The sequence below is a fragment of the Guillardia theta genome (assembly GCF_000315625.1).
Source record: "Guillardia theta CCMP2712 unplaced genomic scaffold GUITHscaffold_18, whole genome shotgun sequence".
Lineage (NCBI taxonomy): Eukaryota > Cryptophyceae > Pyrenomonadales > Geminigeraceae > Guillardia > Guillardia theta.
This window is the reverse complement of record NW_005434656.1, coordinates 847955-870691: the sequence shown is the minus strand read 5'-3', so window position 1 is coordinate 870691 and position 22737 is coordinate 847955. Positions and strand designations below refer to the sequence as shown.

The 22737-nt window shown below is 54.0% G+C and overlaps 8 protein-coding genes across 8 annotated transcripts; 3 read left to right on the top strand and 5 right to left on the bottom strand.

The window, feature by feature from the left end:
* Positions 1-627: 627 nt before the first annotated feature.
* Positions 628-1146, bottom strand: GUITHDRAFT_151559 (hypothetical protein). The gene is made up of 3 exons (XM_005836404.1): positions 1112-1146; positions 896-1045; positions 628-762 (listed from the first exon to the last, which is right to left on the bottom strand). Exons 2-3 carry the CDS (start codon positions 1020-1022, stop codon positions 650-652), a joined length of 240 nt encoding a protein of 79 aa, XP_005836461.1. The 5' UTR covers positions 1023-1045; positions 1112-1146; the 3' UTR covers positions 628-649.
* Positions 1147-1734: 588 nt separating this feature from the next.
* GUITHDRAFT_105008 (hypothetical protein) lies at positions 1735-2393 on the bottom strand (the record flags this gene model as incomplete). The annotated part of the gene is made up of 4 exons (XM_005836403.1): positions 1735-1911; positions 1966-2013; positions 2073-2132; positions 2298-2393. The coding sequence occupies 4 exons, from the start codon at positions 2391-2393 to the stop codon at positions 1735-1737; spliced, it is 381 nt and encodes a 126-aa protein (XP_005836460.1).
* Positions 2394-3295: 902 nt separating this feature from the next.
* On the top strand, positions 3296-5956 carry GUITHDRAFT_151558 (hypothetical protein; the record flags this gene model as incomplete). Its single annotated transcript, XM_005836402.1, has 21 exons — positions 3296-3332; positions 3384-3454; positions 3651-3695; positions 3759-3822; positions 3870-3943; positions 3994-4055; positions 4137-4182; positions 4229-4309; positions 4366-4414; positions 4465-4515; positions 4560-4628; positions 4688-4785; positions 4837-4896; positions 4946-5017; positions 5066-5101; positions 5149-5234; positions 5280-5314; positions 5448-5536; positions 5584-5653; positions 5704-5775; positions 5825-5956. Coding segments are annotated over 10 exons (577 nt in total), but the record flags the coding sequence as incomplete, so codon positions are not given.
* A 25-nt stretch (positions 5957-5981) lies between these two features.
* Positions 5982-7052, bottom strand: GUITHDRAFT_136139 (hypothetical protein; the record flags this gene model as incomplete). The annotated part of the gene is made up of 6 exons (XM_005836401.1): positions 5982-6089; positions 6137-6226; positions 6291-6353; positions 6501-6608; positions 6656-6709; positions 6762-7052. 6 exons carry the CDS (start codon positions 7050-7052, stop codon positions 5982-5984), a joined length of 714 nt encoding a protein of 237 aa, XP_005836458.1.
* Positions 7053-7567: 515 nt separating this feature from the next.
* GUITHDRAFT_105005 (hypothetical protein) lies at positions 7568-9109 on the top strand (the record flags this gene model as incomplete). The annotated part of the gene is made up of 13 exons (XM_005836400.1): positions 7568-7573; positions 7620-7685; positions 7781-7898; positions 7947-8000; positions 8054-8103; positions 8150-8217; positions 8268-8340; positions 8391-8470; positions 8513-8586; positions 8718-8779; positions 8833-8888; positions 8934-9003; positions 9050-9109. 13 exons carry the CDS (start codon positions 7568-7570, stop codon positions 9107-9109), a joined length of 837 nt encoding a protein of 278 aa, XP_005836457.1.
* On the bottom strand, positions 9064-10458 carry GUITHDRAFT_151557 (hypothetical protein). Its single transcript, XM_005836399.1, has 5 exons — positions 10438-10458; positions 9587-10230; positions 9482-9536; positions 9271-9432; positions 9064-9213 (listed from the first exon to the last, which is right to left on the bottom strand). The coding sequence occupies exons 1-5, from the start codon at positions 10444-10446 to the stop codon at positions 9184-9186; spliced, it is 900 nt and encodes a 299-aa protein (XP_005836456.1). The 5' UTR covers positions 10447-10458; the 3' UTR covers positions 9064-9183.
* Positions 10459-12104: 1646 nt separating this feature from the next.
* On the top strand, positions 12105-13259 carry GUITHDRAFT_136136 (hypothetical protein; the record flags this gene model as incomplete). Its single annotated transcript, XM_005836398.1, has 1 exon — positions 12105-13259. The coding sequence occupies one exon, from the start codon at positions 12105-12107 to the stop codon at positions 13257-13259; it is 1155 nt and encodes a 384-aa protein (XP_005836455.1).
* Positions 13260-13715: 456 nt separating this feature from the next.
* GUITHDRAFT_105002 (hypothetical protein) lies at positions 13716-14849 on the bottom strand (the record flags this gene model as incomplete). The annotated part of the gene is made up of 1 exon (XM_005836397.1): positions 13716-14849. The coding sequence occupies one exon, from the start codon at positions 14847-14849 to the stop codon at positions 13716-13718; it is 1134 nt and encodes a 377-aa protein (XP_005836454.1).
* Positions 14850-22737: the final 7888 nt, after the last annotated feature.

Genomic DNA, 22737 nt, shown 5'->3' with positions numbered 1-22737 from the left:
TAAGTCAAAACCACCGGTGCAACATAAGAGAAGGATCCAAAGAGAGGGTAGTGGTACTCATGGGCTGAGTTGCTTGCGTGGCAAGGGGCATAGCGGCTCTTGATCGGACCGTCTGACAAGTGACTCCGAGGCGAACTCGGAAGGCCCCCTGCAAGTTGACTCTGACCGTACTATACATGGCACCGGCACCGTCACAGCCCGGACCGTACGATCGGACAGTGACTGCGCCGGGCTGTCTTTTCTCTTCTCGCCGCCGTGTGCGACAGTGTCAGGGCCGGTCAAGCCAGCTCTACCCTCAGGCTGATTGTCCTCGTACTGTACTGATACCGTACCGTAGTAGCCGGGCTGCCAGGCTGGCCGGCCCCGGCCGTTGCGCACCCGGTGACCGTGCCGTGACTCGCCGAGTCGGCCGCTCGACTCGAGTCCACACGGTCCCCCCGATAAAGTTGACCCGGAACGGAAGGCCGCCAGGCTACCGGCCGCTGACTGGACGCCGTTCACACTGCCTGGAACTCCGAAGTTTGCCGCGTGTCCGAGCCTCAGCGGCCGCAGGCCCTTCAATGTGCCAAGCTTATCAGGACTCGAGTCCTGGCATAATGACACTTGAAACTGGCATGGTCGATCGGAAAGTTTCGGAACTTATCATGTGTTACGAGTCCGAGGCACTAAGGCTACGATCGCGCCTGAGAACTTGAAGTGGCCGGTCAATCCAGGCTGATCCCAAACGGCGCTGAGGCCGCACCAAGGGGCAACTGTGCGGTCCTGCTCGAACAGTTCAAGTTACGTGATATGAAACAGTGAAGTCATTGCGGCACTCAGTGAACACCCGGCAGTCACCCGTGGTGCAGAGCCCCGGGCGCGGCGAAGCAAGACAAGAAAGCGAGGGTGCAGATACCTCGGTCTGTCGAAACGTTTTCTCCCATACCGCTGAGATAACCAGGAGTCCTCCTTAACCCACGACGTGACTTGAGTGCTCTTTGCCGCAGACGACGATCGAGAAGGCTGCGAGCGCGCTGACACATCTGATCGTGGAGACGAAGCGTATCTAGAATCAACTCAGTTGGTCCAGAAATAAAGCAGACGGGCTGCCGGCTCAACAGCAGCTGCTCACGGGTTAGCAGAAAGTTGAGTCTGCCTGGTTCCTTGCTGCAGGTCCTTCCTTCTCTCCCCATTGCTCTCTCTCGTTATCTGCTTGATGTCGATCTCTCGTCCTTCGCTGTTTGGATGGTCAGTGAGTGGGAACAAACTTGTGCATGCAGGTGCTTACTGCGACGATGAAGGTTTTGATTGACTGACTTGTTCCATCGTCTCAGCTTGCCGCACAAAGTTATTCGGCGTTGAGTTCGTCGTAGGATGAAGTTCTTCCATCGATTTTGGCCTGCAATGGATATTAGAACTTTGGAGACGAGACACAGCAATAAACAGCCCGATAGATTCCAATATTGGGGGGTTCAGTTCTTACGTTATCTCCTTCTTGTCTTTGTCTGGTGAGCCATGGCAGATATTGACATCTTGTTGTTTCCTGAGAGAATGGATGGATCAATTGACACGTCAGGACCTCTAGGAATTGTACTTGTCCAGCTGGATGGGTCGAGATCCTCCGTGATCGGGGTGATCCAGTTGCACATGCGAGTCCAACGCGCTCTGAGAGGACGTCTGGGCCACGTGTCGCTTGCTCTTCCACGGGATCTCACAGGCTCCCGCACCTGTCAACATCACGCACCGTTCAGAGGGTCAGACGATCATATCCTTCAGCCACTTGCCGGCTAGGATCCCGTTCACCCCGTTCTCCTCTCTGAACATCGTCGACTGCTTCTCGAAGTCCAACCTTGCCTTGGATCGCTGCGATTGCGAGCTGCTGGGCCGCTTCATGCTCGACTTCTCAAGGACCGTGGAGGGTCCAAAGAAATCCTTGGTGAGGGGAGATGGTCAGTCAGGATGGATGCAGCAAGAAACCTGTCTCACTTCTCTTGGACGATCTTGCACGCCGATTCTAGCGAAGGATTTGGTAAACTAGGAGAGGAGTGAGAATGGAGGACAATCGCGAAGCCTCATGGAAGCACTGACGATACCACTTGGTCCATCTCCGATTGAAGGCGACCAGGGGCGGTTTGATCGCTAGGCTTGATGACCTGGACAGATCGCATGTCAGTGAATGAGTGGCACAAGACAGCAGTCAAAGTCTGCCTTCTTCCACTTTCTCCCATGAAAGTTGTCTTCGGAGTCACTTTGCATCATAGAGACCTGACGCATGCGGAGTCAATTTCAGCTCTTGGTACAAGTGCATTCTTGATTACATCCATGTGCGCCTTGAGGGATGGGGAGTCAACAGCCTTTCTTGCTCTTCGAGTCTGTCCAGATGGTACATCGTAAGACAGAATAATCATGAACATCAGTTGGTTTGTAAGTTTACTGACCTCTGTTGCATCTTTGGGGTCTGCCAGTGCAAAGATTTGAGTTGAACGCATTGTTCGCTCGCTCATATTTGCCAGGGCAGCTGAATGGTTGCTCCTGACTGTCATTTCAGATCATCCGTCAGTGTAACAAGGAGGAACAAGGGTGAAGTATGATGCCATGTCAATCCTCATGACTTGATGAGCATGTGCCGAGTCGGACGTATGTCCGATCACTGGCAGACGGCACTGCCTCAGAACTCGGAACCCTTAGTTTGAACATGCCTGCTTCTACTTTCACTTCTTCCTGCAGCTTCTCCTTTCACTTCTTCCCCCATTTCTGCAATGAGGCGCCGAGGAGGTCCGCCGGCCGTTACGACCGTCGGGCCCCGCCGGGGCTGGCCGACTGCCGCGCCCAGCCTGGACAGTCCGAGTCCGAGTCCGATAGGCATGCAACCGACATACAACGGTCAGATTGAGTCGTTATAAGCCGTTGAGAAGAATATCAATAGCGGTTAAGAGACGGTTATTTCACCGGTTGGATATCCGCATGGCATTTTAGGTAAGGGGTTGTTTACCACATCAATTTGATTATCGTCAAATAATTCTTGAGGTACATTTGAAATCTCTTTTACTGTAATTGTAATTATATTACTTGACAGGGCCCGCTTTGATATACCAGATCCCTTTCGGCTTTTCGCCGCCATGCGGCAGGAGGTATGAACGCGATTGATAATGCGAGCACGAAGAAGATATAAGTTGATCTGAAATGATACTCTCTTTGCGATATTCAACAAGTCTTACAAATTGGTGTTTGTTTGGTATCAAAGCTCCTTTCTCTTTGATTGTGTTTGGTTTCGTGGTACTGGATACTCCATGAAGCTCATCTGATTTTTCCACAGGGCCATCCTATACAGATCATCCCATTGATTCTAGCTGGTACTCTTATCGTCTACATGTCAATATTTTCTGGGCTCACAAGTCTTTCAGCTCTCCTGATTCCCCCCGCGGTTCATGCATCTTGTCCAACGTATGCCGCATGGCTAGACGCTTCCAACGAGGTAATGCCGGATGCCATTGCTAAACAGGCTCAAGGATGACTATTCCTAGTCTCTTTCTTGTTGTTTTTATTCCCGTCTGTCTTCCTTCGGTGCATGTCGTTTCGAGTGCATTTGTTGTCTTTTCCATTGGCTCCCATTACTTTTCACCGTGTCATAGCAAGAAGAGTAGGAGATGACAGGTTAACTTCTGTTGTAGATCCATCCAGTTTATTGTGCAGGAGTGCCTTGCAACAACCTCAAGGTGTGTTACATCATCCGTCTGCTCCTCCTCGCGTCTTCCTCCAGTCTTGACTTGAACCAACAGGGATTCGCCACAGTCGCCCTGTCGCCTGATGGAACCTACCTGGAGGTCACGCTCCAAGTTCAAGGTCTGACTTGTATTCCCCGTCCTCCTCCTCATCTTTCTTGTCTCCAGCCACACCCGACTCGGCAGCCATTCCTCTGTTCCTGCCTCCGGCCATCTATGGGCCGTACGACGCAACACAAGAGGTGCTCTGGGGCATTTGCAGAATTTTCAAGTTCGGTTGACCTCTGGAAAGGCTGCAGCTGGTGTCGCTCCTCTTGCTACATTGAGTGTTCCCAGTTTGTCTCTGGATCAGAGGTCTCCCTCCCTCCCTCCCTCCCTCCCTCCCTCCCTCTCTCCTCCTGCTCCTCGACTGCGTTTGAAGTTGTCGAAATGCAGTCTATGGAGCAGTAGCTCTAGGATCAAACCAGCTGATCTTCCCAAGGTCCGATCAAACTGAAATCTCTCTATGTGAGATGAGACTCTCGCAGCTTATGGATGCTCTGCGTAACGGGCTTGCCTATGTTAACGTGCCGACTGATCGCGTTCCAACGGGAGAGCTAAGAGGGCAGGTGAGATCCTTACATGCGATACCTGCGTGCTGATCCTGATGCTGCTGCAACAACAGCTTCAAGTTGTCACCTGCCTAGAAGCAGAACTGAACTCGGCGACAGCTTGTGCTGCATCATGACATGACGAAAAGGGGACATTCACTCTGAGATGGCAGGCGCAGCGAGCAACCTTCATCCTTACGCGTTTGCGAATGTTCTGCTAAGTGGTGTGTACCGTCTTGATGGTTCACGCGCTTGACGAGCGGGGCAGCGGATGAGAAGTTATCAGCCACTCTCGTACAACTTCCTCGAGACCCTTCAAGGAGCATCCCAACTCCAGGTGATGGTGATGACGGCGCAGACGATTGAGCTGAACGTTGCTATCCATGATCCTCTCAGTCTCGGTGGAAGTGACATCCACGACGAGCGTTCGTCTAGCCACACTACAGACTCAGCAATACTCGAGCTGCGTCAGCGGCTCCTTCTCGGGGCTCAAGGTTGGTTTCAGACCGTCAGTCAGATTCTTTCTCAGTGGTTTTGTGTTTCAGGCTGATGGGGTTACGCCATGCTCTGTAGATGAGAAACACACATACCCAGCTGAAATTAATGTACCCACAAGCTATGCTCGCCTCTTGCAACGCTGATCTTTTTGAAAAGTATGATTCGAGCATGAATAAGGTTTATCACGTGCTGTACAACTCTGCAGGGCCTTTCTTGAACAGCACTGTGGTGATTTCTGTCGACATTCTTGTTTGGTCGGTGTGATGGTTTGCTCAGGTTGTCAAAACCAGTGCAACCGGGTGTACGAGCCAGGTCTATCCCTGTACCTGTCCTCGCACTTTTGTGACGATAATGGACAGCTTGTCGGGCACTTGCTTCCTGCCACCCCGTGCAGGCGCCTCCTCCAGTTGCACGACAGCCTGTACTCGGTCGCCTCAAGCTACAAGTAAAGAAGCTCATGTGCCGTCGCTGGACTCATGCTGCTTGTCAGGTCCGATTGGATTACCATTTGGTCTCTCAATCAGGGTTAGTTTGCTCTCATCCCTGCTCACCTTCCCTACTCGCTCTTGCCTTGCTGCCTTCTCCCTTGCTGTTACGTGACGGTTACTTGTTTCCTCGCCCATCGCTCCGAAGGCCGCTTTCTTACTCTCTTGTTCAGGGACATTGCAAAATCCTCAGACGATCAATCCAGACTTCAAGCAGACGCTCGTTCCTCGCTACTACGCGCATCCCTACTACATCGTCCAGGTAGCTGGACTTCCTTCACTTGGCTGGTCTTACCCACGGCATGGCAGGGAGAAAATTCCCTCGCAGTATCGCGGAGGTTCGGGATGACAGTCGATGACATCTTGCGGCTCAACCCAGGTGGAGGGAGAGACCGGAAGCCCGAGGCGTCGGACCTGATTCTGTGACAGGCCTCAAGGACATCAACAGCTTGCCCGTTGGCTCCACCATCTGCGTGGTTCCCAACTGGCAGAGTGTCATAGGTGAGGGGAGGGGAGGCTGAAGGTCAGGCGGCTGATCATGTTGGTGCAGCTGGCAATGGACAGCGGATTTGTATATGAACGTGTAGAATTATCTCAAGTTAACATCTAGTGTTGGACTTAACGAGCTCATTTGCTCGAACATTCTTTTCTATGTCAGTGTCTGCAGACTTAAACGACTCTTTCGCAACGTCTAGGAGGGGATTTGTTCACCTTGCTCTATCGCCTTTACGTCTTTCACCTGCATATCTGTTACCAGCCAACCTCCATGTCTGACAGCGTACTTCATCCATGTAGTGCATAAGAAGGTTGCGGATCTAACGATCATGTTAGCATGCAGATTACGGTGACCACCTCCTCTAACCATGAATCTGACTGTGACGGTAGAAGACGAGCAAGAGGTACAGGCTCCAACCAGCGACAGCCACACAACTCCATCCTTGAAGCCCCGAAACTGCGGCGGCAGTCAGACCACAAGAGGAGGAGGAGCGAGCAGGTCAGCAAGGCCTTGGCTGCACCTGTACATCTCCACCGTCGGCCCTGACGTGCGGCGCCACCTTCTCCTCAAGGAGCTCCAGGATCTTCTCAACGACTCCGGCCTGAAATTTGGGGGGCGAGGAGAAGGTCAGAGAGAGAGAGAGAGAGAGAGAGAGAGAGAGAGAGAGAGAGAGAGAGAGGAGGACAAGACGGAGAAGGAGAAGAAGAGGAGAGGGAGTTACAGCACGCACTTGGCTCTGATCAAACTTGCTCGCTATCAGTTGGTTGATGCTCTCCTGAGAGATTTTAGCTAGAGGACGGCAATCTTGTCTGGCCGCATTGAGCTCCTCCTGCAAGATCTGCTTGCTGACGTCAGGAGAACCCAGCCAGCAGGAGGGGCAGGGACCTGCATCAGCAGCTCTTCCGTCTCCGCCCATTCCGTTTCGGGGTCTTTGACAACCTGGCAAGAGAACATCGTGACGGGGCAGGCAATCTCGTTCCCGGCTCCTCACCGTGATGAAGTCTGGGCCGAACAGAAGGGTGCGCACTCCTTTGACGGCAAACAACTGGGTTGCTATGTGGGCTAGATGCTGGTCTTGTTGGAACATGTGCAGATCTCCATGGCTGATCGACAAGGACTGAAGGCTCCCCGTTACATCATGACCCACGTCAAACTTCAGTGCATCTGGGTTGGGGGTGGCGATACAATCTATGTGCAAGTCAGCCTGTCGCTGCTGCTCGCAGAACGATCGTCGTGTGGTATCTCGTGTGGCAGGATGGGCATAGTCCCATCTGATCATCATGGGGGAGCGTGTCGACGGCTGGGAGAGGCATAGCTTGGTGGGTGGTTGAGCGGGCAAGCAAGAGGAGCGAGATAGTTTGTGCCAGAGGAAGCTGCAAGATGATCTGAGACAGGACGGACCAGCTTTCCAGTATCGCATCATGCTAAGTCGCTTCATCTTCTCCTTATATCCCTCCCCATCTCACTTGCTTCCTCCCTCCCTCCCTCCCTTTCCTCCATGAAATCGTAATGGCTAGCACAAACAAGGGTTATTACTCAAGTAGTAGCAATACGAGTCCGCCTCAAAAATTTTAACAAAGACAGCAACGTTGAATACTCCTGTTCATAGGCAGGTATTCCTGCACGTACTGACCTCACGTTCCAGGCAACATGGCAGCATTGCGGTGCATGCTCGGGATGTTGGCAAGAGGAGGAGGAGGAGGAGGAGGAGGAGGAGGAGGAGGAGGAGGAGCGGCAAGAGGATGGAGATGGTTAGGGGGGATCAACCGTCTTCCTTGCAACATGAGGAGCTCAGGCATGACGGTGAGCTCTGCTGCTCGCCTTCGATGTGGTTGAAAAATCTTCCTAGCAAACCTTTTCTCGCTCCTTTTCAGACATGCAAGAGGAGGAGAGGGCTGGACCCATCCTCGCAAAGGTAAAAATGATGAGCATAGAGTGGCCTCAACTTCTCTCTTCCCCTGATCGCGCTCTCCCCCCAACCCTTCCAACCCTCCCAACCTCTGTTTGCAGGCAATCGCGAGGAGTGGTCTCTGCTCGAGGCGTGAAGCCATCAACATCATCAAGGCAGGAGACGTGGAGGTCAACGGGAACGTCGTCACTTCTTGCAGCACATGGTTGAGCGTGACAGGTCCGCTGCTCTGATGTCCATTTGCAAGAGAGTGACGTTGCAGTTCAGATGTGGTGAAGGTTTATGGAAAGGAGATTGACCCCCACACTCCTCCTCAGATCAGTGGGTCTGCTGCCTTGAAGTATTGGCGCCCTTACTGCTTCCCGTCCTCTCAGTCCTGTTCCACAAGCCCAAAGGCTACTTGACGACGAAATCCGACCCGTTGGTAAGACGGACCTGCAGCACGACTTCCTTCCTCTTACTCCTTCTAGTCCCGCCCGACAATCTATGACCTGCTTCCCCAAGACGAGTTCTGGCAGAACATTAGCCCTGTGGGGAGGTAGCAGCATCGTGCGAGGCTCCTGCGGTAGTTCTCATGCTCAGCGTCAGGCTAGACTTCTCCACAGAAGGCTTGCTCGTGCTCACCAACGACGGAGAGATCAAACGCTTCCTGGAGCTGCCGGTCAGTCCGACGGGGGAGAACGCGATGTGGCACTGAGGAGCCTCTGCCAGGCAAACAACATTGAGAGGGAGTACCGCGTTCGCGTGCATGGACCCAGGGTGTCCGACCAGCAGCTGGAACAGCTAGCCAGGTGGCGCGACAGTGTTGACTCCCTCCCTCACGCGTGCGCCAGGGGACTGTCGGTTGCTGGGGTCCAGTACAAGGGGATCGATGCGAGGTTCGACGACCCGAGGTTTGAAGACAGAGGTATGGAGCAACTGCATTCTTCTCGATCCTCCCAGGAGGCGGAAGGAGGAGGGAGGAGGGAGGAGGGAGGAGGGAGGAGGGAGGAGGGCCTTGACCTGATGATTGCTCTTCCTTCCGCTCCCTTCCTCCAGAGCCGAAGAACCAGTCGAACCGTTGGATCGCCATGGTACTCAGGGAAGGGAAAAACCGCGAGGTCATACCCGCCTCCTTGGACCCTCTTCTTTCCGTGACCTTGTGCGGCAACAGATCAGGAGGGTCATCGAGTCCTTTGGATGGGAAGTGACGCGCCTGATACGCGTCAAGTGAGGGAGGCGAGCAAGCGCGGGTTGCCCTCTGACAGGTCGCAGGTACGGCATGTTCCGTCTCGGAATGCTCCAGGCTGGAGAGGTGAAGCCCTGTCCCCAGCGCGACCTGCAGGTGCGTTGGGAGGATGAGGCAGCTCTGTGCGATGACAGGTTCGCAGCAAATGCAGATGTTGATGGACAAAGCTTATTTCAATGGCAAGAATAAAACAAGGAGATAACTAAATTACAGCTTTCTTTGTTGCAACACAAAATTTCAAGAAAACCTCTTCACGACATGACGTTCAGACTCCTCTTAAGCAAACTGGTGGTAAGAGTCGGCATTCTGTTGCCATCAAGTCTGGTCAGCGACTCATGGCCTGACAGAACAAGCTCCTCTCACCTTGTCCGCAGTCTGCGCAAGAATCGGAGCACCGACAGGCTGATGTCCCTCCATCCAGACTCCGGGGAAGGGAGGATGCTGGAGAGCTGGTTTGCAGCCATGGCGGCAGCAACCGCGCCTCTTCTTCATCACCTTCTTGACAAAGAGGACGCTGCCAACCACCTGCACAAACTCCATCACAATCCCAGCGGTCTCTTTGACCAGAACTCACCAGGGCGCTTACGACAGCTCCGAACATGAAACTGCCGATGAATCCATGGTGCTTCCTGCAGGTCCAACGTGAGCTCACTGGGGGCCAGCACTGCCCGTCCCTCACCCTTGGCGATCCTCGTCATTGTTCATGAACATCGTGCCCTGATGCGGCTCGCCACCGGCCTGGAACTGCCCGAAGAGGCCAGGGTAGGCATCCATGACTCCCCGGGGAGGAGGGCCGTGTGGGCCCGCGTGCTTCTCCATCTTCTGAGCGATGGTAGAGATCTCTGCGAGGCAGCCGTGCGAGAGGTCGGCCAGGTTGACGATGATGCACTCGTGGGTCTTCATGGGCTGGCCGATGGCGTCGGGGCACTTGGCCTGCATGTCGGTATCGCAGGCGGTGTGGAACGCTGCAATGTCGTCGGAGATGTTCTGCACGATTGCCCTGCACTCGGGGACCAAGTCCGCCGAGTGGCTCTGCATGCACTGGATGATCTGCTCGAAGTTATCCATGTCCGGCACCCTGAAGGCGCAGAACCGCATGAAGTCATGGCTGCAAACCATCTTCGGGTCGTGGGGATCGGGTCCGGGTCCAGGGTGAGGCCCAGGTCCTGGGTGAGGTCCAGGTCCAGGTCGAGGACCCGGTCCAGGTCGAGGTCCGGGTCCAGGATCAGCACCAGGGGTGTTGTGATCGTGGTAGTCGTGATCGTCCTCTCCCAATGCTAGGGAGGAATGGACGACAGCACAAAAGACGAGGAAGAGTACAGCCTGCACAAGAACGGTCAGTGGCACGCAATCTTTGGCGAAGGAACGAATATGCATATTTGTCACAAAACACAAAACCCCATCCAACACCTCTTCTCCACACCATGGCTCAGACTGATGGACTACCGCCTTGCATCACTCTATTCTCTCCCCCTTGAGCTTCATTTCTCTCATGGTCTTCCTCTTTCTCCATCGCGCATCGTAGCTTACCTTGTTCATGGCTGGCTGAGTACGGTCTCCTCTTACACCAGGGGATAATATAGGAGACTGATGACCCAGAATGGGTGGGGTACTCAAAATATCACACAATCAGTAGATGGGTGGGGTGTTCAAATAATCACTTTTGTGGGGAATAATGGGGTAGTAAAAGGGATAATGTGGGGTAGGAGGTGCTTGTGATCATTTCCAGATTCCAGGCGGGTGGATACAACAAGTAGGGGTGGGGCTCAAATTAAAATTTAATTATCAATCGAAACGATGTATTAACGAAACGTTTTGTCACAATAAAACTCGTTTTTCTATAACACAAACACCCTTGAAAGAAATTAACATCGAGTGGTGGTGGTACTACCCACCCTTTCGTCTCTTTTTATTGGTTACAGTAGGGGGTACTTGTTGAGGGACCTGTTGTAGTCCCAAGGGGGGTACGGCTGGCAACGAAGGCACCGTGGTGCTTCCAAAAATGACAACAAAAAGTAGTTTTAAAAACATCAAGACATCTGCCCTGAGGCGGGCTCATAAAAGAGTAGGATCAGTTTCAACTTGAGTAAACTTGAAGGTTCACTGCCCCCGGCCCCCGCGGACTCCGGATGATCCGGCGGGTTGATCTTCAAGCGGCCGGGGACTCCGAGGGCCCGGCCGCCGGGCCCTCGGCGGTCCCCGGCCCGGTGCCGGCCGCCGGGGGCCGGGCCCGGCGGTGGCAGGCTCCCAACTGTGAAGTCCACGAATACCATATGAAGTTCAGTTCGAAGAGTCCGATCGAGTCACCGTAGTCTGAGGGGCCGGCCCGGCCCGGGCGGCCTTCAAGTTCCGCCCGGCCCGGGTGGCACAGTAACTGACTCGTGAGTTCACGAGTACTCCGGCGCAGCGGCCACCCCGGTCGCCCGGCCCCGGCGGTAAAATATGTTTTAGAACATATTAAAACATTTTAAATAGGGGTGTATACCTCGAAAACGCGCAGATAATGAGGGGGTAGGGGTGGATGGAGGTAACTCTTTGGTACACACGAAAGGCTGAAAACAGCTATTATCGAAGAAGCAACTACCTGGCCGACGGTTGAGGGACATGCGGACTATTCAGGACGGAGATAGAGGAGGAAGGGCAGGAGGAGAGGAGGAGAGGAGATGGAAGAAGACAGAGGGAGTTGAGAAAGTATGAAGGGAGGACAGAAAGAGCAAAGATTGGGAGTAGTTGACGGGGGTGGAGCAATTATGCGGAAGAGGTTACAGATGTTATAAATGGACCCAGGATGAAGCATCGACGACAAAAGAGAGGAGAGGAGAGGAGAGGAGAGGAGGCTTCAGACTTGATTTGATCGATATCATGGTGTTTCTTTTTCATAGCATCCATGGAATAATGAGAGGCCAAAAAAAATATGGTGCTCCGCTTGCTTGCGGAAGGGATTAATAACAGTGCAGAGGAGCGAGGGAGGTTTTGCATGAAGCATTGCTAGGAGATCTTTGTTGGATTCAGGAGATCAGATCTCTGTTTTGAAATGTCCAGTTTTTCTCTTCTTTCTGCAATGATCTCTCTTCTTACACTCCGCTTCTGCTTTTCATTTAGCCTCCCCTTGCATTGTTGCACCTAGTCGCACATCGTGACTCGAACTCTGCTCTCAGCCAGCTGACGCTTCCTGTGGCAGGAGGAGCATACTCGAGATGGGCTGTGGCTCCTCCAAGCCCGAATCTGTTGCTACAGATCACAAGCAGCAGGAGGCAGGAGGAAAAGGTCAGAACGAACGGCAGGAGCAGAAGAAGCAGAAGGAGGAGAAGAAAACTCCGCGTAAGCCGGAGGAAACTGAGCACACGACTGAGCAGACAGCCGATGACTTGCTCAAGATGTTCGAGGCCCAGCGGCAAGAGGCGTTCGCTGAGGAGGAGAGTGGACCAGGAGAGCAGGAGGGTCCTGTTGTGGACGAGCATGCAGAACTTATGAAGCAGTTCGAGAAGGAGAGGGAGGAAGCGTTCTTGGCTCGCGTCCCCTCCTTTGGCGTCGATCCTGCCGTTATTGAGCAGGGGATGAGTGCCAGCGAGAACCAGCATGTGAAGGAAGGGAGCGCGGGAGCAGAAGTCAAGGCGGAGGGGGAGCGAGGTGCAGAGCCACCGAACGAGGAGGAGATGACGATGCAGGATTACGTGAGGCAGGCGGAGGAGGAGGAGCTGAGACGGCAGGAGGAGGAGCATCAGCAGTGGCAGCACCTTCACGAGCCGATGTTGGTGAGAATCTTGTCGGTCAACGACGTGTACGAGCTCGACAACTTGCCCCACCTGGCGACGGCAGTGAAGGCGAAGCAGCACGGGGCGAGGACGATCTTCGTGCTCCCCGGAGACTTCCTGGCGCCTTCGCTGCTGTCATCCCTGGACAACGGGATGGGGATGGTGGAGTGTCTGAACGCTTGCGGGGTGGAGCTAGTGTGCTTCGGGAACCACGAGACGGACGTCCCCCACCCAGAGCTGATCAGCCGGATACTGCAGTCTTCCTTCCGTTGGGTCAACTCGAACATGACGGACATCCAACTGGGGAAGGGGGCGGACAGAACCAGCGAGTTCGAGATCATTGAGGTGGAGAGCGGGGGTAAGAGGAGGAGGATAGCGTTCCTGGGGCTCCTCACGGAGGACAAGGCGCTGTACCGACCCGGGGCGTTCAACAACGCGAGCATTGAGCCGGTTGAGGAGGTGGCGGAGAGGCTGCTGAAGAGGCTGTATGAGGAGGAGGAGGTGGACCTTGTGGTCCCACTCACCCACCAGGTCGTCGGGAAGGACAGGGAGCTTGCCAGGAAGATGGGCTCGCGTCAAACTTTAAGCTCAATGTGAGCCCTGTGGACATCTTCAACAACTCCATCATCATCTTCTTCTACATCATCATCACCACCACCATCATCAACAACAACAACCACACAAACATTACCATCATAACCATCACCATCACCATCACCATCACTTCGACTGACACACTGGAAGGTCGTCTCGGTCCCCGGTCAGAGCCTGGAGAGGAACGAGATTAAAGCCGTGCAGGTGAAACTTTTGCTTCTGTTCAGATCTGCCTTACGAGCAAGCAGAGCAAGCTTCACCTCCTGTGAAAGGCCGGGTGCCAGTCCAAGATTGCAATATCACATTCATTCGCAACAAGATTGCAATATCACATTCATTCGCAACAAGATTCCAATATCACATTCATTCGCAATTTTCCCTACATAAACCTTGCCTAATGTAAACTTTGAATGAAAAACAGAAATAAACACATGTGGCTGTTCCACATGGAAAACTATCTCACATCGTACTTGGCGGATGATCTGAAAGATGACGAGATCTGCTCCACCAGTTGATTCTCACTCCCGCCCTGGGCCTGGCCCACATGGGGTGAATGGAAAATTTCCTCTTCAGCGCGCGAAACGGGTTGAGCAGGCTAAAAGTCGAGCGCGTCTTGGACTGGTCTCTCGAGGCTCCGGCCGTATACGGCCTCCTCCTCGCCAGCTCCTTCTTCGCCAATTCCGGCTGCTGCGGACTGCTCTCAGCATGCTCGGTCGTCACGAGAGCAGTTTGCGGTCTGACCCCAGCAGTCTGGGGCCTCACCCTGCCAGTGACTGGGAGGTGCTCGTTGTGCGAGGTGTCAGGTCTTCTTGCCATCGCGGTCTGAGGACGGTTCTGAGTAACCTTCTGCTCCTCCACGGGGCCTGTGCGATGCCCTGGATGTAGTTGGCTATCCCCTGCCTTCCCCTGGTCCACCTGCACCACAGTCCGGGACTTGGCAGGAGCAGTGGTCGGCCGAGCGTTCTGCGCTTTGCCCTTCACGGTCTGAAGCTTCAGGAAGTTGATCATGGCGACTTGCTCCGCACGCATCAAGGCCATCTGCTCCTCCTCCATCCTCCTGCGATGCTCCTCCTGCCTCTCCTGAGCCAGCTGAAGTTCAGCCATGATCTGAACCTCCTTGTTCATCATTTCCTGCTGCTCCCGTAGGAGTTCCAACTCCTCCTCCTCCAACACTTCATCCAGGGTGGGTATTGAGGCGCACTGCTTGATGAGGGGGTCGAGCTCGCTGTCGTCCTTCCTTGGAGTAGACCGACAGCTCATCTCAGTCGGCGATGTCTCGGAGAAGCGCGCGCTCGACTCCTGCACACCGGATTCAACGTCCTGATGCTGGAAATCAAGCTGGGTCTTTGCTGTCCACAGCTTTGGGGTGTTGGCCCTGCAAGTGTATGTGCCGAGCTTTCTTCTGAAAGAATCGGCGAACTTGGGAAGCAGAGAGGTATCGGAGTCGTCCGAAAGGATGTTGTCTTCCCAATCCTCCAAGTCATGATCGCTCAAATCCAGTCTTTCGGCAGGCATTTCAGGTCGGGATGAGATGTGGCCATCTGCCGAAGCAATGCGGGACAGTGGCGAGACTGAAAGAGAAAGCGCTTCCATCTTGTAGTTTATGTCGGTTGAGCCTCGAGTGACTCGAGGAGTTAAATGCACTTGGATCTGAAAGCTTATGGAGTACTGGAACGATGTCTAGTACAAAGTAGCATACATCATATCACTGAAGCCTTCCACCTTACGCCCTGATCGAGAAGAAGTGATTGAATACCTGATGCCCTTGATTGAACAGGTAGTTGACTGCAGGGGTAATAATCTAACCTTGCGCAGCTGGTTGTTCCGCTCGCTTCCCAATATCTCGCACTACAACGACCAACTAACGATGAGTTCAGCTCCTTCCTCTGCTTGCTGCTGCTACTACAACAACTACTTGCTCTGCTTCTTCAACTCGATCTTTCTCTCTTCCTCCTTCCTCTCCTTCAGGTTGTCTGTTTGCAACTGCTTGTTCCCCCTCTTCCAACGCTCCTTACTACCCCTACCCCCTACGACTGACATGACCCCCACGTTTCGATCACCCCACCCTTGGAGATAGTACCCCAACTTCCAAACTGAAGTTCGACCAGGTTCTCCTAGCACCCCGTATATTGTCGGAATGAGGGGGGTAGTGAAATTGACCATGACTGTGTACCCCCTCGACAGAATTAGTACCCTCAAATCACCCAATTGCGAATCCGCTTTAGGGAATCAAGGAATATTTCGGCTTTTTCAGAATCATGACCACCCACCTATGTAGTTCAGCTTTCTAAATCATGCAAATTGCGGGTATAGGGGTTCTTTCCGATTCCGTAGATGGGAATATTTTCACTTGTCCCTTCCAGGAGTTTCACCCACCCCACCCTCCACCGATCACGGCGAGGCTGACAATTTGTTCAGGCATCACTTGATGGTGAGATCCTTTGCGGGGTGGCCACCAACCGGGTCTTGACACCTTCGTTTAAGAGGGTAGGGGTTACTACCCCCACCTGGTTCAACAATAAGTCTGTTTTAGATACGGTGGTTGTATTTGTCGTTATCCGACCCAAACACTGAGAACCAGTCCACCCACCCCATTATCAACTTTCAGACCACCACCACCCCCTCGATTCACTAAGTTAGTACTTCATGCTGCCATTGCGAACCCCCACCCTCCCTTTCCCAAACTGTTAACTATATCCGCTGCTAGATCATCAATAATGGACCCCTTGTGATTGGTTGACATTCCGATTGTGTCGAGGGGGTTCAACTCGAAGCAAAGGGTGGCCGGGACAGGAAAAGGGGGGGAGGGGGTGGGGGGGGGGGTGGGGGGGGGGGGGGTGGGTGGGTGGGTAGTCGCTTGGGGGGGGGTTTAATTTTCCGAAATGCCCATTGCCCATCCTATCCAAACGGCCTGCAACGGAAATAGTAGAAAGCGATTCAAACCGTTATCTTATCAACGTCTAGTCATCGAGTCATTGAATCACTCAGCCCGGGCCTCTGATGTGCGGCGGCGGACGGGGGCCGGGCCCCGGCCCGGTGAGTCCGAACGCCGCGGCCGGGGGCCCGGGGCTGAGTGATGGCGAAACTTTACTCAAAGTTAAGTTAAAAATCAGTACGAGGACAATCAGGAGAGTCGAGGAGGCTTGACCCTGACACTGTCGCACAGGCCAAACGGCGAGAAGAGCAAACTGAGACAGCGAGAACCAAACCCAATCCTGCCAACTGCTGTCCCCCAAACTTAACTGATACCTTCACTAAACGGCGCGCAGGACAAGTCCCCCGCGCGGCCGCATGCCAGCGATGTCGCACTGATCGGAGGACAGGGAGGCCTTGAGCTGACCGTTAAAGATCCTGGACCCGGTGACCCGGATGCGTTTGCAAGTCGGATCACCTGAGACGTCTTGCGAGGCCGAGAGACCATCCAGCGCTGCCGTTTCCTTGTTCGCCGAGCGCCGATGATCCGCCAGCCACCACAGAAAGCGCAACGCATCATCGTCCTGCAAGAGGCCATCAGTGCTGGCGATGATGGGCTCGGAAGAAAGGCCTTTGGCGGGACGTGCTGAGCATATGCATTACGATGCGGCCCGGCCCTCGGATCTTCCGCTGTGCTGCCGCTTGCAGTCACAAGTTGCTCCGAGCGAGGTCCGGTATTCATTGTCAAAAACATGTGGCCATGCTGAAGTCCAGGATTAACCCATGCCATCCGCCGCCAGTAGCCATCACTGAGTCAGTTGTGGAAGTTCAAAGTCCCCTACATGATGATCTTCAGGGCCATGTTGGGAAACGTTCTGCCTGGCGAAACAATACCCACAGAAAAACGATCATGTAAACGAGGCTCATAACCGACGGAGCACAAGTTTGTTAGACTTGTACTGTGTTTGAGAGTTGAAACAGCCAGTGCCGCGCAGTGCAGACACCGTCCATATCGACATATCCGGCGACCGTTATCAGCAGTATAGTTGTAACAAGACAGTTTTTGTCTTCAATCAGGCTCTCTCCGACGGAGTCCGAGTCGCCCTGGGGCACTGAGTCACGGTGGCCCATGCCACGGTGGCCACAATTTGTTTGATTGATCTTCGTATGTGGCCGCCGCGGTGACTGCGCTCGGAGGCTGCGCTGCCATGATGCCGCACTGCATATGTGACTGTTTGGCCGCAGGAGGCCTGAGTCGCTCGAGTCGCCCGGCAGCGGAGGCGGCGATGATGGCAGCAAAGGACGAAAGTGCAACGCATCATCCCCTGCGGAGGCGGAGTCAACCGCCGTCCGGGGGCCCGGGACTCCGGCCCGGGGTGACTCCCGGCCCCGGCCCGGAATTGTGACTCCGACTCGGAGTGACTAGTTCAGGTCAATGGAGGGATGAGGGCTTTGACGTTTCACAGGGTTTCACACAGTCGGCTGTTCGGTGCAGGCGCCATGGCGGAGCATATGGGGGGGGCGCTGCAGGCCGCTGCCTAGATCGCTAATCCCTTTCCTGCTTCTGCTTTCACTTCACCATGCTCTCTCGCTCCTGCCCGCGCTGCCCAGCTGTTGTCTCTCCTGCTTTCGAACTGTCTGCAGTCCGATAGATCCTTCCCTCTGCGACCAGCGACTCACCGACTCTCGCTTCCTGACAGTTTCGATCTCCTAGTCTGTACATAGCAACAAGAACTCTCATCTCGTCTATACAAGCATACTTCTCTCCCCTCTAGCCATGAAGCAAAATTCTAACCGCAGCCTCGTCCTTGCAAGTCTCCTGTTCTTCACGTCCTTTATGTCAGCCCGAGGTCAGTAGCTACTTTGATTCTATTCTTGTCTTCCCTCCCCTCATCGTTCAATGCAGGAATGGTCTACTCTATATCTCCGCAGACAAGTCCCGCCGACCAGTCAGTGCAAGTCACAGTGACAGGGAGAGGGTTCAACGACAGATATGAGTATTCCTGCGCTTTCGTTTGCAACTACACTACAGCTGTTGACTACTTGTGGAAAGCTTCCTTGGAATCTAATAATTGTCACTTGACTGTACCCGCCGACATCTCGAGTACGAGCAAAATACTGTGCACGGTGACCCAGTGGAATTTTCCGGCATACAACACAGCATTTCTTCTGTACGAGGGACCAATGAAAGTTGCTAGTAACAGCACACTCTTGCAGTTTAATTTTTCTGGTGTGCCATGTCTGACATGTTTGGCATCACTTGATTTACTAAGTCTTGCACGCAGGTGGATGGACCAAGGCTGATGACAAGGAGGTAGCTGCTGCTTCTGAAAGCGATCTGTTGGTACATGGGTTTGGTTTCAATCCGCAACAGCAATACTCCTGCAAGTAAACCATACCCATGCACGTCTTGTCTCGACTTGACTTCTCTGTAGATTTACTGGAGCAGATGTTTCTATCCAGAAGCCCGCTCGCAACATAACACTCAACAGCATGGTTTGCCAAGCTCCTTTCTGGAATCATTCAGCAGAAGTTGTCGTTCTCGACGTTTTGATCGGACAGGACCTCCTTTACAAGCGCGGGGGAGTGTTTGAAATCCTCTTCTATGGTGAGCTTGATTTTTTCTTGTTTCCACACCAACCTCTACTATGGTTCTGACATGCTAATTGCAACAGAGAGTGTCAAAGAGTTGTCCCCTGTTGAAGTTACCGACGTATCTGACATGATCACCGTACACGGCGCTGGATTCTCGGTCTCTGGGCGGTATCGATGTACATTCATATGCTCAAGCCAAAGTACAGAGATAGCATCAGAGTACGGGACCTTTGTCAACCCTTCCGCCCTTGCGTTCAAGCTTCCTCCATGGGAGACCAGCTATTGCTCCACTCAAGTTTCACTTAAGAATGGAGACATCAATGTCATGTCTCTAAAGCCTTTATTCTTTATCTACCAATCTTTCTGCACGTCTGTTGAGCCCAGCAAAAGCCTCGCAATCGGAGGGTCAACCATCACTTTACATGGGCATAGGTTTGATACGACCGTAAAATGCTCTTTCTCGATTCAAGATTTCCAAATCAATGTCACAGCCTCTTTCTTGGATCATACATCTGTGACGTGTCAGTCGCCTACTGTCCCATTCGCATCTGGAGTCGGGATTCTACGGGCAACGTACAACCAAGCTGCAATCTCATATTGTAATTATTCTTTTGAATATCTCCGATCTGGATGGAACTCGATTTCTCCATCCAAGGTCAGCTCAGCTGGGTCTGATACCTTGACAATCGGTGGCGAGGGGCTCAACCCTCCAGCGGGCGCGAAGTTCGAGTTGATACTCCAGTGTCAAGATGATGCTGAATATCTGTACAAGGTTCCTTGTTCCCTTCAGTCCAATACAGAATTGCGTTGTCCGATGAAGCCGTGGGACTCTGTGGAATGTGAAACGAGTGCAATGCTGCTGGTGAACGGGTCAGTTGTTGGTTGGTACGGGCAGGACAGAGTTGTCTCGGTGTTGGCATATTTCCTTACCTTCACGCCAGCAATTGCTCCTTTCCTTGGCGGCGAATCGCTGCAGGTCCTTGGGAGCGCGTTTCTGCCCTCCTTCGTATGTCTGTGGAGCTGTCCGAGTTCTGCCATTTACGACACCCCAACCAAGAGGATCAGCAAGAACGAGATCACTTGCAACGCCAGCAGTGTACCGGCTCAAGTGATCTGCAACTTCACCCTTGCACGGGAGAACAGAAGCAGGGTGGACTGGGGCGGCAGCGGTCAGTTGAGGTTCGAGTTTCTCAGCGTCTGGTTCTACGCCACATCGACGTTGAACTCTTTCAATCAAGAGCTCCTCTTCTTCTCCTTTGCTCGTGGAGGTGCTGTCATCCATGTACACGGCCAGGGTTTCTCCACCGATCCCGCCCTGCCCTACAGGTGTCGTTTCACCTCCAAGACGTCCAGCACGATGCAGGCAGACTCGCCGAACGCTCAAGTAATCAACAGCTCCTTCCTAGAGTGCGTCACTCCCGTTTGGATCTTCTTCCCATCTTCACAGGCTTCCCACGACACTGTCCTTGACATCGTTCGCGGCGGCAGCTACAGCATATCCCAGGGCCCCAAGCCGACCATCCGTTTCACTCAGGCAGGAATCTCGACAATTGGGCCAGGTCTGGTGCCAGCGGATGGAGGGACCATCACGGTGAATGGAGACAACTTTTGTTTTGCCTCCAACGACTATCTGTGCAACGTGAACTCGTACATCTGTAAGTTCGTCGATCCTCAGAACACGACCAACTTTGTCTATACCGATGCCTGCGCCTCCTCCTATCGGACTGACCAGCTTTGCCTCGCTCCCTGCAAGGACTTGAGCTGCGCTGCCCGTGTCGCACCGCAGTTTAATCAGCAGCTCCGCTGTTATGCTCCGATCTGGCCATATGAAGGTCCAGCCCAGCTGCTGCTGCTGGAGGCCAACAGCCTGACCCCCGTCTCTTACGCCTCTTATGAAACGACTCTCAGCTTTCTCCCTCAGATCAGGAGGGTCGTGCCTCCGACCGTTCTTGCCTTCAGCGGCTCTAGCACCATCACTGTCAGGGGGTCCGGGTTTCTGCCATCAACATCCGCCAACATGTCATGCGCGTTCGACATCGAGTCAGAGCACCTGCGCACGCCTGCCAGCTTCTTGTCAACGACGGCAATCTCGTGCGAAGCTCCTGTAAGGAATAGCACCGTCTTGTCTCCGCTGGCTGCTGTCCGCGTGACACTCCAGTCGGGGTATGCCACGAGGACACTGCAGATGAGGTACAACGCCACTTGGTCCGGGTTCGACTCTTGTTCCAACCCTACCAACTTGCTCAACTGCAGCAGAGATAGTCTCCCTTGCCTGGGAGACAAGGTACTTCATCTCATTACCTACGGGCTGCTGCAGAACGAGAGCTATGTCTGCCGCTTCCGTATGCTGAGTTCTGGCGGGGTTGTCTTCACTTCCCCCGTCCAGCTATCGCCCATCACAGGCAGAGCTTACATCGTTGTTCCAAGGTGTCAGTTCGCTGCGGACACATTTCGTGTAGAGCTCGTTCACAACGACGAGGTCATCCCTGCCCTCAACAGCTCGGGCTCGGCCGTTGGTGCCTCCGACCTGAATGTGCAGCTGTATCCTGTGGTGACGAGCGTGTCCAACGTCACGTTGGATGTCTGGCAGGGCCGTCTGGAGTTCTTCATTCAAGGGCTGGGGATCTCGACAGGCGCGCAGCTCTGTCGCATGATCAACGGCCAGGACCTCTTCTCCACTTCCAGCATCGTCGTCGTTAGCCCCGAGCAAGTCAAGTGCTCCTTCTCGCCCATCCCGGACTACATCTCGTCGACTTACAAGGTGCAGCTGGTAGAGAACGATCAGCAAGTCACCTGGGGGACCACAAGCATCGACAGCTTCAACATCTCAGAGGTCTGGACCGGCATCACGTGCGACGAAACTCTGCAAGTGACGGCATGCGACCTCCACGCCTCCGGCGGGACGTTCGTCTATGTCAATGGCAGGGGCTTCGACCCTTCTGCCACCTACCAGTGCCATTTCACTTCCTCCTCAGGGTCGTACACCCAGAGGTCGATCGATAACGCAGTCTTTATAACTCGCAAGATGCTGCTCTGTGTCGTTCCCTTCTGGCAAGGAGACCCTGGCTCCGCGTACGTCACGGTGTCAAGGATGCGAGGAGGAGCGCAGCAGGACGAGCTCGTGCGGTTCGATGGCATCCAAGGAGCGAGGGTCGTGAACTTTCTGTCCTCATGGTGGTTCGAGACGATCCAGACGGGCGTCGTCCTGTCCGACGGCAGCTCCTCCACCGCAGACGGGTGGATCCGATTCTCACTTGCTGGCTTCGACTCCTCTGCTCGATACTACGCACATCTCGAGGGGGTCAATTGCGACGGATCCGTGGCTCGGGCCGTCTCTGCCGCTCACTCCTCCTCCTCCATCTGGGGAACAGTCGACCAGATTCTCATACAAGTTCCGCCCTACTCGGGAATGGAGGGACTTGTTCAGGTGCAGCTGTATGCCTGTGACCCCTCGCTGTCCTGCGCTCTCGTGGATCAGGAGAAGGGTGGGTCCCTGGCTCACCCTGGACTTCATCCCATCCTCCAGTTCCGCTACATCGCTACCTGGACCTCCATGAACATTCCCTCTCAAGATTACGGGCTAAACCTTATCTTCCCTTGGACAGGAGGGTACTGGATGCCGGCAGGAGGCGGGTCCTCGTTTGTGGTGGAGGGGGTAGGCTTCAACAGCAGGATGCAGTACGTGGCTCGTTTCAGGAGCCGCACCAACTCCTCACTCTCCTCCCCTAGCCCGCTGGTGCTCGTGGCCTCATGCCAGAGCCTCGAGGTGGAGACGTCAGCCTGGCCCTTCTACGAGGACGATGTCTTTCTCGAGATCGTCTCCGACGGTTTTCAGCTCGCAAGTCCCCTTGTCGACCCTCTTGTGAAGTTCATGGCAGAGGTCGTGTCGCTCCCCGAAACAAACGCTCCTCTCTCCGGCCTCCTCCTGCCCATCTTCGGGTTCGGATTCCTTGGCGAGTACCTGGGGCACTTC